This window comes from Oryzias latipes, chromosome 4, assembly GCF_002234675.1.
Source record: "Oryzias latipes chromosome 4, ASM223467v1".
In the NCBI taxonomy this organism is placed as follows: domain Eukaryota; kingdom Metazoa; phylum Chordata; class Actinopteri; order Beloniformes; family Adrianichthyidae; genus Oryzias; species Oryzias latipes.
In genome coordinates, this window is record NC_019862.2 from 15,005,112 (window position 1) to 15,020,457 (window position 15,346).

Genomic DNA, 15,346 nt, shown 5'->3' on the forward strand with positions numbered 1-15,346 from the left:
TAGAAATAATATCTTTTAAAAATATTTACAACAACACCACTAAAGGACACTACTGAAGAGGATTTTTGAAAAAAGAGAAAATAGTACCGAAATACATAAGAATTCTAGTGAAAAGACAATGTATGTACTGAATTAAATAATTACCCCACAACAGAAAACCATAGGATTACTCTACAGAAACACATTAAAGTGAAAAGCAGACTGGGATGAAAACACAAGCATGTGTTGCTTTTCTCTTTTCACAGACTCTGCTTCAGGCAAGGGAAAAATATTAAAAAACTGTTTACTACAAAACAAATGCGTGTTTTACTGTAATTTTTTTTTTTTTACAAGTGTGACTGTGGCACACACACACGCACACACACAGACACGCACACACACAAGAAAATAGTAATTTCCACCCTCGACTAACAGTCTATGGCAGCACATCATAACCAGACTTGAGTAGATGTGAAGACATTTTCATTAAAACATGATGAAGATGATACTTTTTATCAGCCGGTGCTTTTGACAAAAAATTATTATTTACAAAACTGACACAAAAAAGGAGTGAAAGAAATATTGAAACTGCAGTTCCGCAAAAATATCGTCACAATCTCCAACTGACAATAAAAGGATCTCAGAAGTAATGAGGTGCAGATGTTACTCATGAAAAGAATTTCATTTGAAAGAAAAAAATAACTTTTAGAGGTTCAAAATAATGTCAGAGGAAAAGTACAAGTTACATTTAAAGACTTTTCTCCAAGATATGTTAACGTTTCTTCACACAAACTAAGAATTGATTTTGTTTACAATAAAACTGAATTGTAATTCTGTTCATTCCTGATCCATAACATAGATTACATTTAGCAGCTCCTTAAGTCGTGGATGAGACCGTTAAAGCCGGCCCCCATTTCTTATCATCTCTTTGTTTACACCCTTTCCTACAACCCCAGCCTAACATTACTGGTGCAACAAAAAATGGCGAGCAAAATTGGCGCTATCCAGCCGTATAGTTTTTGAGCCAGATGCCAGTTCAGACAACGAAAACATGGATCTAGTTGTCTACAAGTGAATGCATCAGAATGGAGTGGAGCAGGACGCTTTTGGCTTGCCGTTGTAGGTTCTACATCACACCTACAGTATTTCCCAGCAGCATTTATTTACGATTTGAACAAAGAAATTATTTTAATATTTATTTTCTTCTTATACGTACTCTATCATGAGAAAAATGTTACATATGAAAAAACGCCAAAAAACGTGAATTTTCATCAGAGTGGGCTTTTAATCAGTTGTTAAAGCACTGAATTGCTGCTAATAGGCTTCCTTGAGAGATGAGTGCACAGTGGTAGCAAACATCTGGGATTGTGCTGTTCCCACCAGGCCGTGTTAGCTAACCGAAGGTTCAGGAAGCACAGATCCCAGGTAGGAAAGCAGCTTGGTTGAAACAGAAGGCAAATATCTGAATAAACATGATATTGATAACATGAATTCTGTTAGATCACATGGCAATCATTAAGCACAAACTCTGATTTTTAAATCAGAGTTTATCTTTTTCATTGTCACATCTTGATAAATATCTTTACAAATCCTTCCAGACTTACAGTATACAGCTAAACAACCTTTTTACACTAAAACATACAACCGGATACAGACTTACAGGTATCTTTAACAAAAAATAATAACCATGAATGTTTGAAAGGGTTTTAAAAAATTAAGAAATAAAACACTGTATTATCAAATGTGAAAAAGGGGGTTAATAATTACTTTTAATTGAAGAACTTCTGAGTTATAAGAGAACTTTCTCCTTTCAGAAATTGTGTCTTCTTGATTGCAGTTAAATGTGCAATATTAAACCAAAGTCTTTGCAAGTGTGGGAAAACAGAAGGGGAAAAGTAGGACACACCTGAAATAGATGTAGCAGGTGTGACAGAAAGGCCAGAGAGAATAGAGGCCATAGAAGAAAAAAAAAAACAAGGAGGCAGATCAGAGCAGAAGGAAGATCCTTAAAAAGCAGAAAAATCATCAGGAGGACTGACGCTGGGCGAGTGGGATGAAAACCACCAGTTTATGCAGTTGTACAGAGCAGATAAGAAGGCCAAAGATTTACTTAATAAAAGCTACATTCTAAATTTATGCAACTTCTTCTTACTCAGAGTGAAACTGAGAGATAATGCAAAGAGCAGGGGTCTACAACCTGAGGCTCTGGAGCCACATGTGGCTGTTTTACTCCTCCATTGTGGCTCTTCGCTTTTGAATACTTTTTAGTTGCTGTTCAGAGGTGAAGTTCTTTAAGTATTTAATTGCATTTACATGTATAGATTATTTTTTTTAAATTGGATTCTACATCTATAATGTTGGAAAAGAATAAAGGTCAAAATCATAATCATAGAAAATGCCATGTTTGACTTGGCTTTTTACTTGCAGTTTTAATTTGAGCAGAATAAATTTTATTTTGTTACTATCAAATGTAAAAGAAGTTAAAACGGTTAAATATATAGAAAAATATAACCCTTATAACTTATTTATTGTAAATATTTAAATTCTACATTTTATAAATGGCATAATGGCCATAAAACATAAATTGTTTTTTTACTGTTAAGTTGAATTTGAGGGTTTCACTGAGTTTTTGGCCAGTAAGAAACTGGTCCAAATGGTTCTTTAAGCATAAAAAGTTGCATCCATTGATAGAGTAGGAACTTTAGTTATAATAAAGCTGACCCCCTGATGTTTAGTTTCAGAGCTAAACATAACAAAAGATGCCTTTGTGGTTATGTCCCTTGAAAAAAAAAAGTTTTGATTAAAAATGTAACTTCGTCGGACGAAAATAACCAATGTATTACAGAACTCAATTATCTAATACATTATTTAGAGAAGCCTGGCTCTAAATTTGAACGAGTAAACCCAAAGGAAAGTTTTAGCAAGAGTTACAAAAACACAATTGTGGATAACTGCAGCGCAATTGATAAAATATGTGCAAACGTTTGAATAAAAAGATCGAAACTGTTATTGACAATTTGAAGTGAACTTAGAAAGCGTCAGAGAGGCAGAGACATGACTGTCCATGAAGGAGATCAGTGGAGAGCTGAATGAATCACAGCTGTGATTCAGCAGTGATGGACGGAATAAATGATTGTGGTTAGAGATTAGTGATTACTCTTTTTAAGAGCTGTCAAGACACTTACCCAGAAGTTGTCCTGAAAGGCCATATTTACTCCGAGTTACACCAATCTGCACACAAAAAACAAGAAAAGATCCATTACAAAAAGACGAGCGACAGAACATTCAGCATTTTTGACATTTCATCATCTTTCTGGAAGAAAATAATGTAGTCTATAAAAACAGATTTACTATTGGTTTTGTTTCTGCCCTCTGATAAAAAGCCATCACCCTGTCAGATTCTAATCTTTTAAAAGACTTGATAGACACCTTCAGCATAGGAGGCGGATACCTGGGAGACAGGAAAGACGGCTTTAACAGATGACATCAAAGGAGAAACACAGCAGATATAGGATGCTGATGACAGAGCAGCGAGGAAACACAGAGGAGGAAAGGAGGACTACCAAGTGGGAGGACAAACCGTTTGGAAGGAATGAGACAGAACAAGCCATCACCAAGAGATGAAGCAGTCTGCTGTGATCCGCTCAGTTACCTGCTTCTGTTAAAGACCCCTTCTGAGGAAAATTGTGTTTTGGGTGTTTTGACACATGTTCTAGTGCACATATGTCAAACTCAAGGCCCGCGGGCCAAACGTGGCCCGCCATGTCATTCCATGTGGCCCACGAGAGCATAAAAGTTTTTAATTTCTTATAATAAAAAAAAATTGGTGTGTATTTATTCATAGTCAGGGAATCGGACTTGAAATATCTGATTGGGAAACTATATGATAGGACTTAAACACTGTCCATATAATGTTACCTGACAGAATCAAATGTAAAAGGATTTATGCTAAAGTAACAAGAAAACATTTGTTTTTTTATGCAACTGTAATTGTCACTTTAAAATGTTATAGTAAATAAATAATGAGTTATTTAACATTAAGGAGTAGTTACATTTATTTTTAATTACATGTTACATGTATAAGTTATATCTGGCCCTTTGAGGACAACCACTATGCTGATGTGGCCCTCAGTGAAAATGAGTTTGACACCCGTAACTAAAAACTAAGTTCAAGATTGCATTTGTGAGTATTTCTTTTTTCAAATCAATATTAATCAGGAGAAGACGATAAAAATGCAGTTTGAAAAAAAGCTAGTGTGTATGGTAGAAAATATCCTGGGCAGACCACAAGCTCCCTCCTCTGCTCCATTCTGATGAATCCACTTGCAGACAAATAGATTCATGTACGTCTTTGTTTTCCTCGTCTGAATTGGAATCTGGATGATCAAAACTGCACAGCTGGATAGCTCCAATGTTGAACATCATTTTTGTAGCATGTGAACTAATTCCATTCATGCTTGGAACTCCTCTAAAACTGTCATGCAGACTAGAATGAATAATCCAACCATCTCTGGCTTTTCCCTGTGTTGGCATGGTCTCCATTCAGGCCGGGGGACCTGGCATAACGCGGTGGCGGCACAAGGCCGGACCAAACCACAAACTGACACACCTTACACTTTTTTAATTGGCTCAGCAGAGGGGCTGGAAAGCACACAACCAACTCTCTGTTTGATCAGATAGTGTGCAGAACACAAAAAGAGGAAGTCGGTATCATTAAAGTAAAACTGACAAATAAATCAATGTTAACCGGTATAGAACAACAAAAAACTCTCAGCCTTTTTTAATGAAGAACTTAAAAGAACAAAAAAGAGATATTTAGTCTAGAAAGTGATCAGGCTCATGGGACCGGCTTAAAAGAGTAACACATATTTCTAAACCATTTTTCCATGAGCCAGTCCCATGACCTGTTCAAGGTGAGGTTGTTTTGTCGTGCTGATCTGTGTCAAAGGTACACAAAACAAATGAAAAATAGACGTTTTCCATTTCAGGACTCACTGTGCAGGTATTTATGGAGCTGGATGTGTGCTTGCACAAAAGTGACAGATTTTCTTACACTCAACAGAACAAGAGAATATTCAAATATTCCTGGAGCTTAGAGTCTGGTCAAAACCAGTTACTTATCTGGTCAATGATAAGCCGGCACTGGTAACTGATGGTGGCAGATGTTAGGGCAACTCGTAACAGATTTTAAAAAAAAATGACTGGAACATCTAACGCAGTGTTTATCGGGACACATCTTTACTCACTTGCGTAATCTTCACACGTGGCTCTTGATATCTATATTTGCTGCTATGAGAGTAATATGTTCAGAGTCATGTGACTCCTTAAAAGCACACATTCTGAGGACGTGATAGAGGGAGACTGCAGGGTTTTCCTATGAAAGAGTGACATAAAGCATAATATGGACAGAGGAAAACCCTGTAAGAAATATGTTTGTGGCGCTACAACTCCTCAAATGTCAGCCCAGCCTTCTATACACCTGACATGTGTGAGGGAAGAAACTTGACACCTATTATTTGAAATCTCTTTAGCTCTTGGAGCCCAGGCAAACTAAACAGAATCAAGTTGAGAACATTTATAGAATTGCGGTCAACACATCAGTGGTAGCAGTGTAGACATCTGTGTGGGGGTTTGTGCTTTAGAGGAACATGGGCTAAGCCTGCAATAAAAAAAACGATTAATATAGCAACATAAGTTAAAGAAAAATGCATTACAAAAAATATTCAACAAATAAAAAAGTCATAGAAATGCATGTCAGCTTGCACAGTAAAAGGCTGTTGCATACAGTACTGCATACTTGTACTTTGTAAGAAGTAAACATTTTCCATGTTCAGATTTTTGAACTCTCGACATGCCGCGATGCCCAAGTTGCACCGCAATGTCCAAATAGCGCTGCTGCCAGGCCAGCGCCGCCCACAACGCTCAAATCACACCGCAGAACCCACAATCCCGTCTATCGGTTACTTAACATTGAAACTGGACGCCCCTGACACGCAAATTGTGTTCGGTGAACGCAGCTTAGGAAAGCTTCTTAGCTTTATAGTCAATGTTCTAAAGTCAGAGCAATTAAAGCACACATTAACACCATTATTTTACCACATTAACACCAAAAAGAACACAACGTATGGTGAGTTTTGCCTGCAGTTTTTGATCATTTTCTGCAGTGATCAAAGACATTAAAAGTGCTGAAATCTATTCAGACTTTAGAACATCTGTTTGACTTCACTGTTAAACTGTTGTCACATTTGTATTTACATTTACAGCACTTGGTGTTGTGTGTTTATGGAAAAAATATTTTTTTGTTTACACAATATACACTATAAATGATGAATCTGATGAAAGTGGTTGGGGGCACATTTGCCTTTATGTTTATTTTTCTACAATTCAAGCTCATGTAGATGTAATGCATACATTAAAGGCTAGAACTGGAAATATTTTGTTCTGAAAAATCTGGGATCACAGCTATTTTAACCCACAAATATATGTTAACTAGCCAGATTTTGATGCCAGAGTACGCAGGGGGCTCTGGTCCGGAGCAAACCACCAGATGGTTTTCAGGATGCAAAAATAAGGAGGGGGCAGCAGGATCCAATAACAGTGAGGCACACAAAGCCACCTGTATTCTTATTGCAGCCTGGTGGGCCTTACTTGAGCTTATTAACCCTTTTTTTTTTAATATACAGCACAATCCGGAAAAACAAAGAAAGAGTAGTGTGTGGACCAGGACCCCATCCTGATACCCACCATGGGAGCCCCTCCATCTGCAGTTATACAAATGGAACTTACCGGAACTACCTTAATATTTCATTTTCTCAATGGTCAATCTTTTATTCAGAGAAAAACAGTAAAGATATGTAATAAAAATGTAATGTTAGTCACCATATTTGCTGCATGGAGGAAGCCTGGAGTCAAAGCAACCAACTATTCACAATAAAAATAAAAAATTCAAAGAAAGAATCTAATTTAAGACTTGACATTTTAAAAGGTCATTACTTTTTACTTGCACCTCCACATATCATTATCACAATCAGACATTATGGAATTACTTTCCGTTAAAACACAAGAAAAATCAGAATATGTAGCATGTTTTTAACCATATAGAAAAATATAATATACAAATATGTAATGTTGGTTGACAATTCACATTTTAAATGCACCAATAATATGTTTGTCAACAGCCAGCAAAACAAGATTTCATAAATATTGTTATAAATTTACTTCCCTCAGAAACCTATAAATTATAATTTTTATCTTTTATTACTCAAGTTACAAGTTTTTTTCTGTGGCTTGTCCTTAGAAATGAAGTTAAATAAAAAAAAAAGTCTGTGTGCTGCTTATACAGGTAAAACAAAACCCAGTGTTAAAAAAAGTTTCTTTATGCACTTTGAAAAAACACAGCTGAAAACATGAATATCTTAATTGTAGAAGAAATCGTAAAATGTGGTAAAAATTCTTGATAAAGTGGCCCAAAAAAATCACGATTTACACATTTCTGTCACTTGTTTGTCTTTTCATAAATTCAAAAAGCTTGATTCAGTTTCCTGAAGATGCCTGTAACCTTATCAGTGAAGGCACATTGACCTCCTTCTCTGCCAACCCAGCCTAGCTTGCCAACACACAGTCAGCTGCCAAAAAATTTACGACTAAAACTGTACAGAGGAAAGTGAGAGGAAAAACAGTTCGACCGGCAGATGTCTCTCTGGAGGAAGAGAGCACATACTCTTTACCACCACCTCCATCCACTTCTCCTTATTATCTCACAGCACCAACAGATGCAACGAATTGCAAACAAAACTGCTCACAGTCAGAGAGAATAATAGCTAAGGAAATGGAACAGAGGAACATGAAATGACAGGAACTTCACAAACAGATGCTTTAGTCAGGGGCTCAAGATGTAAAAAAGAAAAAAGAAAAAAGAAAAAAAATGATGCAAAGAAGAAAATGAGTGAGAAATGATGGAGGTAAGGACAGATGGAGGTAAAAGCAAAGTAACTCAAAGATGATTTTTTTTTCTTGCACAATTAAGCAAAAACACCCGTTTCCAAACTGCACAAAGAATTGATTAAAGATCCTAAAAAGAAAATTCAATATTAGACACAAGCAGGTTTAATCTTAACACCTACCAACGAAAAACAGAACAGCATGTAGTTCCCTAAAACCAATACACTGTAAATACTTCCATAGTACTTTTCTACCTCGATTACAGTCCAAAATGCTTTAGAATCACAAGTCCCATTCATGTATACACACACACACACACACACACACATACACACACAGCCTGTGCTGCTACGCAAGCTGCTAAACAGACCACCAGGAACAATGTTGAGTTTAATGTCTTGCCCAAGGACACGTCAACACTCTGCTTATCTTTTGATCTATTGTCAAAGTATTTCCAGTGGTCTTTTTTAGCCAAAAAAAAAAAACCTGTGTCATTATCTAGGACATAATTTTGGCAGAGTGGCAGGAGTTCATTAATAATTCGCCCCTAAATGGGGGCGTGACAGTAGGTCCATAGCAACCCCACCTCCCCTTCCCGTTGCTGAAAGCCCTCTGTTAACGTGATCTCTAGCTAACAGCCCGTTCACACCCCCAAACCAAAATGATCAGTTTAACAAAAATGGCAAACAACATTGGAGCTATTCAATCGTACAGTTTTGATGCAGATGCCAGCTTGGACGAGAAAAACATAGACGTACATGCATCTAGTCGTCTACTAGTGAATGCATCAGAATAGAGTGGAGCAGAGAGCTTGTGGCCCACCCAGGGTATTTTCCACAATCTTTTCCAAACAGCACGTTTTTCGTCTGCTCCTGATTCACAATAATTTGAAAAAAAAAAAAAAAAACTAAAATGAGATTTTTAAGGGTCTATATCATGCAAAAAAAAAAATTAACTTTTTGAGCTTTTAAGTGCAACTTAATTTTAATTCTTCATAAAAAACAACAACCCAAAAGCGATATATTGATCCATTCAAACATTTCTGAGTATTCCTCTAAAAACCTGCTCTCTGAGCACCAGCCCCTCCCAATCCACGAAAACAAGTGAGTCCTCACATTGTAACGTAGATAAGTGAGGAACAGCCCCTTCCAGGAAGAGTCTGGGCTGCCAGCACCGCTCCCAGACTAACACACACTCCCACTTCCTCAACGGAGCTAACGTTGATCGGCTAAATGCTTTTATAAGGTTCCACATTATGCAAATCCATCTCTGCAAAAGTTATGATGTTGTTAGGTTCACGTCATTAAATGGGCAGTGCCCACAAGGAGCAAAAGGTGGCGTCTCAGATCGAGTCGTCTTTACTTCCGGGTAAGAGAATTTGCTGCGAAAATGGCGAGTATTAAAAAAAAAGAAAAAAAAAAACCTTCTTTAGAGTGCCAAAGGTAATACATTATCAAATATATGGATATATGGATATATAATTTACTCTAAAGGGCTTAAGAAAAGCATGATATAGGCCCTTTAATTTTAATTTTCTTTATGTATATGTCCTCCATATTCAGAAAAATGCTACAAGAACGTGTTAAAAACACACACCAAGAACACCATTTCATTGAAGTGGGTCTTTAAAAGTGCTTTTTAAAAATAGTCTGTTGGTGCAAAACCTTTAAAAAAAAATAAAAAAAAATCCAACACTCCAGTCTGTGTCTAGAGTGAATGCTGTGTCTAGTCAAAAGAACAAACAGAAATTTATTATCTGAAATTTATTATCATAATTTGGAATTCATGTTCATCAAATACCACAAGTGTGAAAATGTTATAGCTTTGCCTCAAACTATAAAGAGCCTTCAACTCACCATGTCAACTCTATGTTCTTTATTAGGTCAAGTTTATGTTTTGGCTGCCCTCACCCGCAAGGTTACAAAAAAGCTGTGAAATTTACATCACTTTCTGCAGTACCCGTGTGTCAACACAATCCCTGACCTTCAGAGCCAATACATTAGCATTCTGATGCTTCATATCAGAATATCTCAGCTTTTGCACTAATTATAAATGAGAACGTGGGATTATACTTTCAAATGACGGGAGCCAGCAGAAAAATAAAAAATGTAAAATCTGAATTGGCTGCAGTGTTGGTAAAGTCAGTTCATATCCTATAACATTAGCTGAGAAACAAGACCAAGACATTTCATTTGTGGAAATAACTGAGTTCTGTGCTGCAGATGAAGTCCTCTGTCATTCTGGAGTTAATTTGATGGCATTTTGACTTTGGCGTCATTTGACTTCACCCAGCAAATCTTGCGCACTTCCCTTTGACATCTGCTGACCAGAGTTAGTTCACAGCTGCAGCTTGTATTTTAATGCAAGGCATTAGTTTCACAGATATGCTCTAGATTTTTGGGGGATTTTTAAATACCAAACCACTTTTGGTAGAAAACACATTTTTCTTAAGGTCTCACATCTCACACATCTTTACTTATCTGTTATGTCAACGCTAAAAACAAGTGAAGAAACCTCATTTATAGAAAGATAAAACATATTTAATGACCAAGAAACAACACAAGGCAGAGAGATTATCCTCAACTGCTTGGTAACAAAGACAGCTAGTAGAAAAGAAAGTGCAAGCACAGTAAACAGCAGGCTGCAATGCAAGTGAAAGTTTAAAAAAAAAGCTGAGTGATAAACACAACCCAGGCCGTAAGCTGCCCATTGTCCATTGCCTGAATGTGCTTTTGTTACTGCAGCATACAGCTTCAGCCTAGGCCCGTCTATGACAACACACCAGGAAAGCATCCCTTCTGAGCCCTGGCATGACCAGCTGTGAGCGAGAACAGGGCACCAGTGGAGAAGAACCAACCCAGCAGGAGACCCAGCAGTTTGCATGAGCTCAGCACCGCCGCAGGTTTACTGTACAGTGGTGAGTGGTGAGAAATAAGGGTCCTTGTCTGCCCCTCCAAAGTCTCAGCTTCTCAAACGTCATCTTAATATCTCTAACTTGCACAGAACAAGATTCTATGGCAGGTTTGCATCTATTCTCTCTAATTCTACACAACCAGGGCTTAATATAATGTCAAACACAGACAGTAATTGTGAAAATAAATACATAAATCAGAGACTCCTCCTCACTGAAAGCATTTTAATTCTGTTAAAGGTTAGCTTTAGTGTGTCCTGCCTCTGGGTGCTGCCCTGCTTGGCAAACACAAAACAAGGGTCTGCAGAGCTCTAGCCTAAATTTGAGAGGCTAAACATGCATAATTCATAGCTGTCATACACAGCCTCAGTGCTAAGAGGGAGAGCCATTAGTAACAAAAACCTTAGTTAATCGTAATAACAACTTGCAGAAAAAATAGAGGAATCCCCAAATGATTCTTTTGAATTTGTGTGCAGTTCCAGGCACTGGAACATTGGAGCTCCAGGACCGTAGGGAAGCTGCTGTCGTGGAGCATCAGCTCAGAGTCCACTTTCAATCTAATCAAATAAAAATGAAAAACCAGTGAGTGCTGCCTCTTCCACTGTCCCTGTTGTTGTCATCTGGCATCCTCTTAAACTCCATGAATAAAAACACAATGAGCTGAAAATCAACTATTTTACATATGTCTAAAAATACACATAAAAATATATCATTCTAACGTGGATACATAAAAAATAAGCTTAAATTGTAGCTTTAAATGTAAACGTTTCACATATGAGCTCCAAACTAGAATTAGAATTGTAGCTCTATATATTCTAAAGGGGCGGGCAAACTACGGCCCTCGGGCCGAATCTGGCCCACCTCCATGTTTGGTCCGGCCCCCTGAACAATATCGGCGATGTGTGATTTTTTTTTTCCAATCTGGCCATTTTTTTCACCCATCTGCAGTCTGTGCCGGGATCTGAAACCCTCTAAAAACCCCTGTCAAATAGAACAGAATGCAATGTTCACTTTCTACGTCGCAGTTAATCTTTTGCTCGTTCTTTTAGAGCGATTATGCTGCTTTTTTTCCCCAAACAGCGCACTCTGTTCTGTTCCATGACTGGCTGGAGACCTTGTCAATCAATCTCCTCTTGAGATCTACAGATATCTTTGATTGTGATCAGATTTTTGTTTTCATTCTATCATCCTGGACTTAATTTCTATGAAGGTTTGAATTTTGAGAATTTAAACAATAGAGAAAAGCATTAAAATATTCATGTATTTCTGAGAAAGGTGACAACATGCTACTTAGTCATCAGAGCCGGCACTGACCTCGACTGCAGCGGCAAAGGAAAGCGATATTATGCTGTCGTCCCGACACGTTAAGTAAAGCATCAGTTCAGAGAGAAAGTTAATCTCTTACCGCTTGTTTTTGTCCAGAAGAAGCTAAAGTTTGTTTGAAAGAAGCCAGCGCAGTGATATAGAACATTTATGCTGCATGACAGGAACTTCTTTTTAGGCGTGCATTATCACTGTGGATTATCACTTTTTAACCCACACCCAGCAGCCAATCAGAATCGAGTATTCTCGAGTAGACTTGTAAAAAGGGAGGTACACATACAATCCTAATTAAGTGTGTTTGCAATGACTTCTGTAAAACCAGTCATGATTCTGAATGAACATTTTCAGTGGACAGTTGTGTTTTTAGTTTAAACTTATAATAGTCTCCTCTAGGCCAAGGTATACTTTTTTCTTTAGATTCATTTTTACAGACTATGTAACAGTCATGACATACATTCTTGGAGGTAAATTGGATGCAATTAAATATGTGTAAAGAATATTATTATAAGTGTTAGAGATCAAATACAAAACAGTTTTTCGCTACACAATCTGTTCTTTACTTAAACGCTTAGCCACTCTGGAGGGAAATGCTCATTAAGTTATGACATAAAATAATAGTTCTATTCTATCCATTGATTTTCTTAACCCTGCTGTATACAAGGCAAAGGGCAATGAGAGCTTAACCTGGCAACTGTTGGGCGAGGGCGGGATACACCCAAGACAGGTCGCAAGCCTGTCACAGCACCACACGATCAAACACCCATACAGTTCTATTTGTGTCCTTTTATAATAAAAATATAATAAAACTGTAAATAAATCTATAAAGCAACATTCAGATCCAACCTTTTGCTTTTAAGGAATGGAGGTAAAAGAAAACACACAGACACCGTGGCCAGTGGCCTGTAACATGCAAAAGATTCTGGCTGCAGATGTTACTACCGGTATATTCAGTTTGAAATTCAAATTCAAAGTCAAATGCTTATTTAAAAAGCTGATAGTCTCACAGGCAGTCAGAGGAAAATTCCAAGTTGGTTATATTATTGCAGCGACACCCTGGCTAACTTACACCCCTCAGACTTACACCCATTACATCAGCACTGAAATTAAAAACCCTGGAGTTGCAAGTGGTGAAGAGTAGGCCCACCCCTACTTCCCATCATCCATCTCTGTCCACGCTCTTCCACTTGCTCACAACCCCACCCTAACATTACCAGTGCAACAAAAATGCTGATGCTAGCTCAGATGAGGAAAATGAAGACGTACATGGATCTAGTCGTCTATATTAGAATAGAGCGGAGCAGAGAGCTTGTGGCTTACCCAGAACATTTACTAAATCACGAATAAGTTCTTATTCAAACTGGATTTTTCATCTGTTTCTGATTCACAGTTTGTATAAAGAAATATTCAGAAATGCAATTTTAAGCTTAATTTTCTTCATGTCCTCCATCATCAGAAAAATGCCACAAAGAACATGTTAAAACACCAACAACACCATTTTCATCGGAGTGGGTCTTTAAAAATATATTAACAACCTTTATCTCTGAAAATAAACTTTTGTTTAGAAAATTAATATGGGATGTATCAATGTGACTACTGATATTAAACTTTCCTTTTCTCTTTTAAAAACTAAGATTAGAGGAGGCCAAAAAATTGTTGTTGTTGTTGTTTTTTTTATTAAAGATGCACCCAAAAGACATGCTTTTTTTTAAATATATTAGCTAGTTTAACAGGCTGGGATACTAAGGACATGAAGAGGATGCACAGTATGGTGAAAAATAAAAGTAATAGAATTGAAAAAAATATGTCATTACCCTGTTTGTCAATCAAACTGCTATGCTACTGTGAAAAAAATAATTTCCAAGGTAACTCAAGTGAGCTTGTGTCAAATGTTATTTAACCTATTAAATACATGGGTATATTAAAAGAGTGTATATTAAAATATGGCATAGGTTAAATATAATGTTTCTTTTGTGGGAATCTGAAATGTTTTAAAACTTTTAATCCTCACGTCCAAATTGTGCAAACAGAGATCAAATTAAGTATTCCAATTATAAAATGTTTCAAAAGCGGGTTCTGATCCTATGCAAACTGAAAGACGTTCTCTTGAGGTTTAAAGGAGGTAAATTCTCCCTTTAAATGTTCATTTTAAACCCTGGGTTTTTAGTGCACAGAAATCAACAAAAGTGCAAGAAGTGCAGAGGTAGCTTCACATAATGATCAAGACAGAGCCAGGCGAACAAACAATGCATGCTGCTGGGACAACAACCCGAAACCCACCTTTGAAATTTAGATGCGTTTTCAAAACGCATCTAAATTCTAGTATTTATTTTATTTTTCGTTTGCTTATGCCCCCCTTTTTTTGGTAGATGAATTTCCCTCCGTTCAAATGTCAAACAAGCGTGTCTTCTCCTGCGTCTCCGCCTCTCTCTCTAATAGCCTAGCTTTTTTTTTTTTTTTTTTTTTTTTTTTGCAAAGTCTTTCGAGTGGACTTCTGAATTAATTTATCCCGGAGGCTGACAGAAAAACCAACAGAAAAAATGTACCTGTACCGAGTTTTCAGACACCACAGCATATATTTTCCATCTCCGGTCCGTCAACACAGCGGCGGTTCGGCACTTGTGCTCACCCTGAGCGGTTTGATCGTAGTAGTACAAATTTACTGGGCAGTTTTCCGAGGGAGCGCAATACCCGCCCAACTCATTGCTGATTGGCTGTTAGACCCGTCAATCTGAGGAGAACCGGCAAGTAGGCATAGCAACTGCGTAAAGGCGGGGCGAAAATTGTATACGCAGTGTTAATTGGGTAATTGTTACTACGCTGAGAAATGCAAGGTTTTGGTACTTCTGAGTAAATATATAAACAATTATTTCCATAAAATAATGATTATTTCAAATACGAAAAAAATGGGAATATAAAGATGCAAGTATGTTAATTATAAAAAAAAACCTTTTAGTGTAAAGTCTATACTATCAAACAACTACTCAGCATTTATTAGCTGTTTCAAAATAAGACACACAAAATGAGCAAATGGTCTCAAAGTTAGCCTATTATGTACAGATAATTTTGCGTTGTATGTTTTTTTAATCTTCTCGTATTATATTTCAAAGTTTGGTGCAATTTTGTATTAAAAAATAAAACAAGCTGTGCTGAAATAGAATAAAGTATTTTTACTCTGAACATGAAATGTTCAAA

At 37.1% G+C, this 15,346-nt stretch overlaps 1 protein-coding gene across 2 annotated transcripts in view; it reads right to left on the reverse strand.

Moving 5' to 3' along the window:
* The window catches only part of LOC101171653 (F-BAR domain only protein 1), a 46,889-nt gene extending 31,971 nt beyond the window's left edge, over positions 1–14,918 (reverse strand). The window contains exons 1-2 of one of the 2 annotated variants that reach the window (XM_011474072.3): positions 14,704–14,918; positions 3,165–3,210 (exon numbers count right to left, since the gene is read on the reverse strand). In XM_011474072.3, coding sequence (XP_011472374.1) covers positions 3,165–3,188 — 24 coding nt within the window. In that variant the 5' untranslated portion in view covers positions 3,189–3,210; positions 14,704–14,918. Of the gene's footprint in view, positions 1–3,164; positions 3,211–14,697 lie in introns of both variants that reach the window. The other variant, XM_011474071.3, reaches the window with a different exon arrangement.
* Positions 14,919–15,346: the final 428 nt, after the last annotated feature.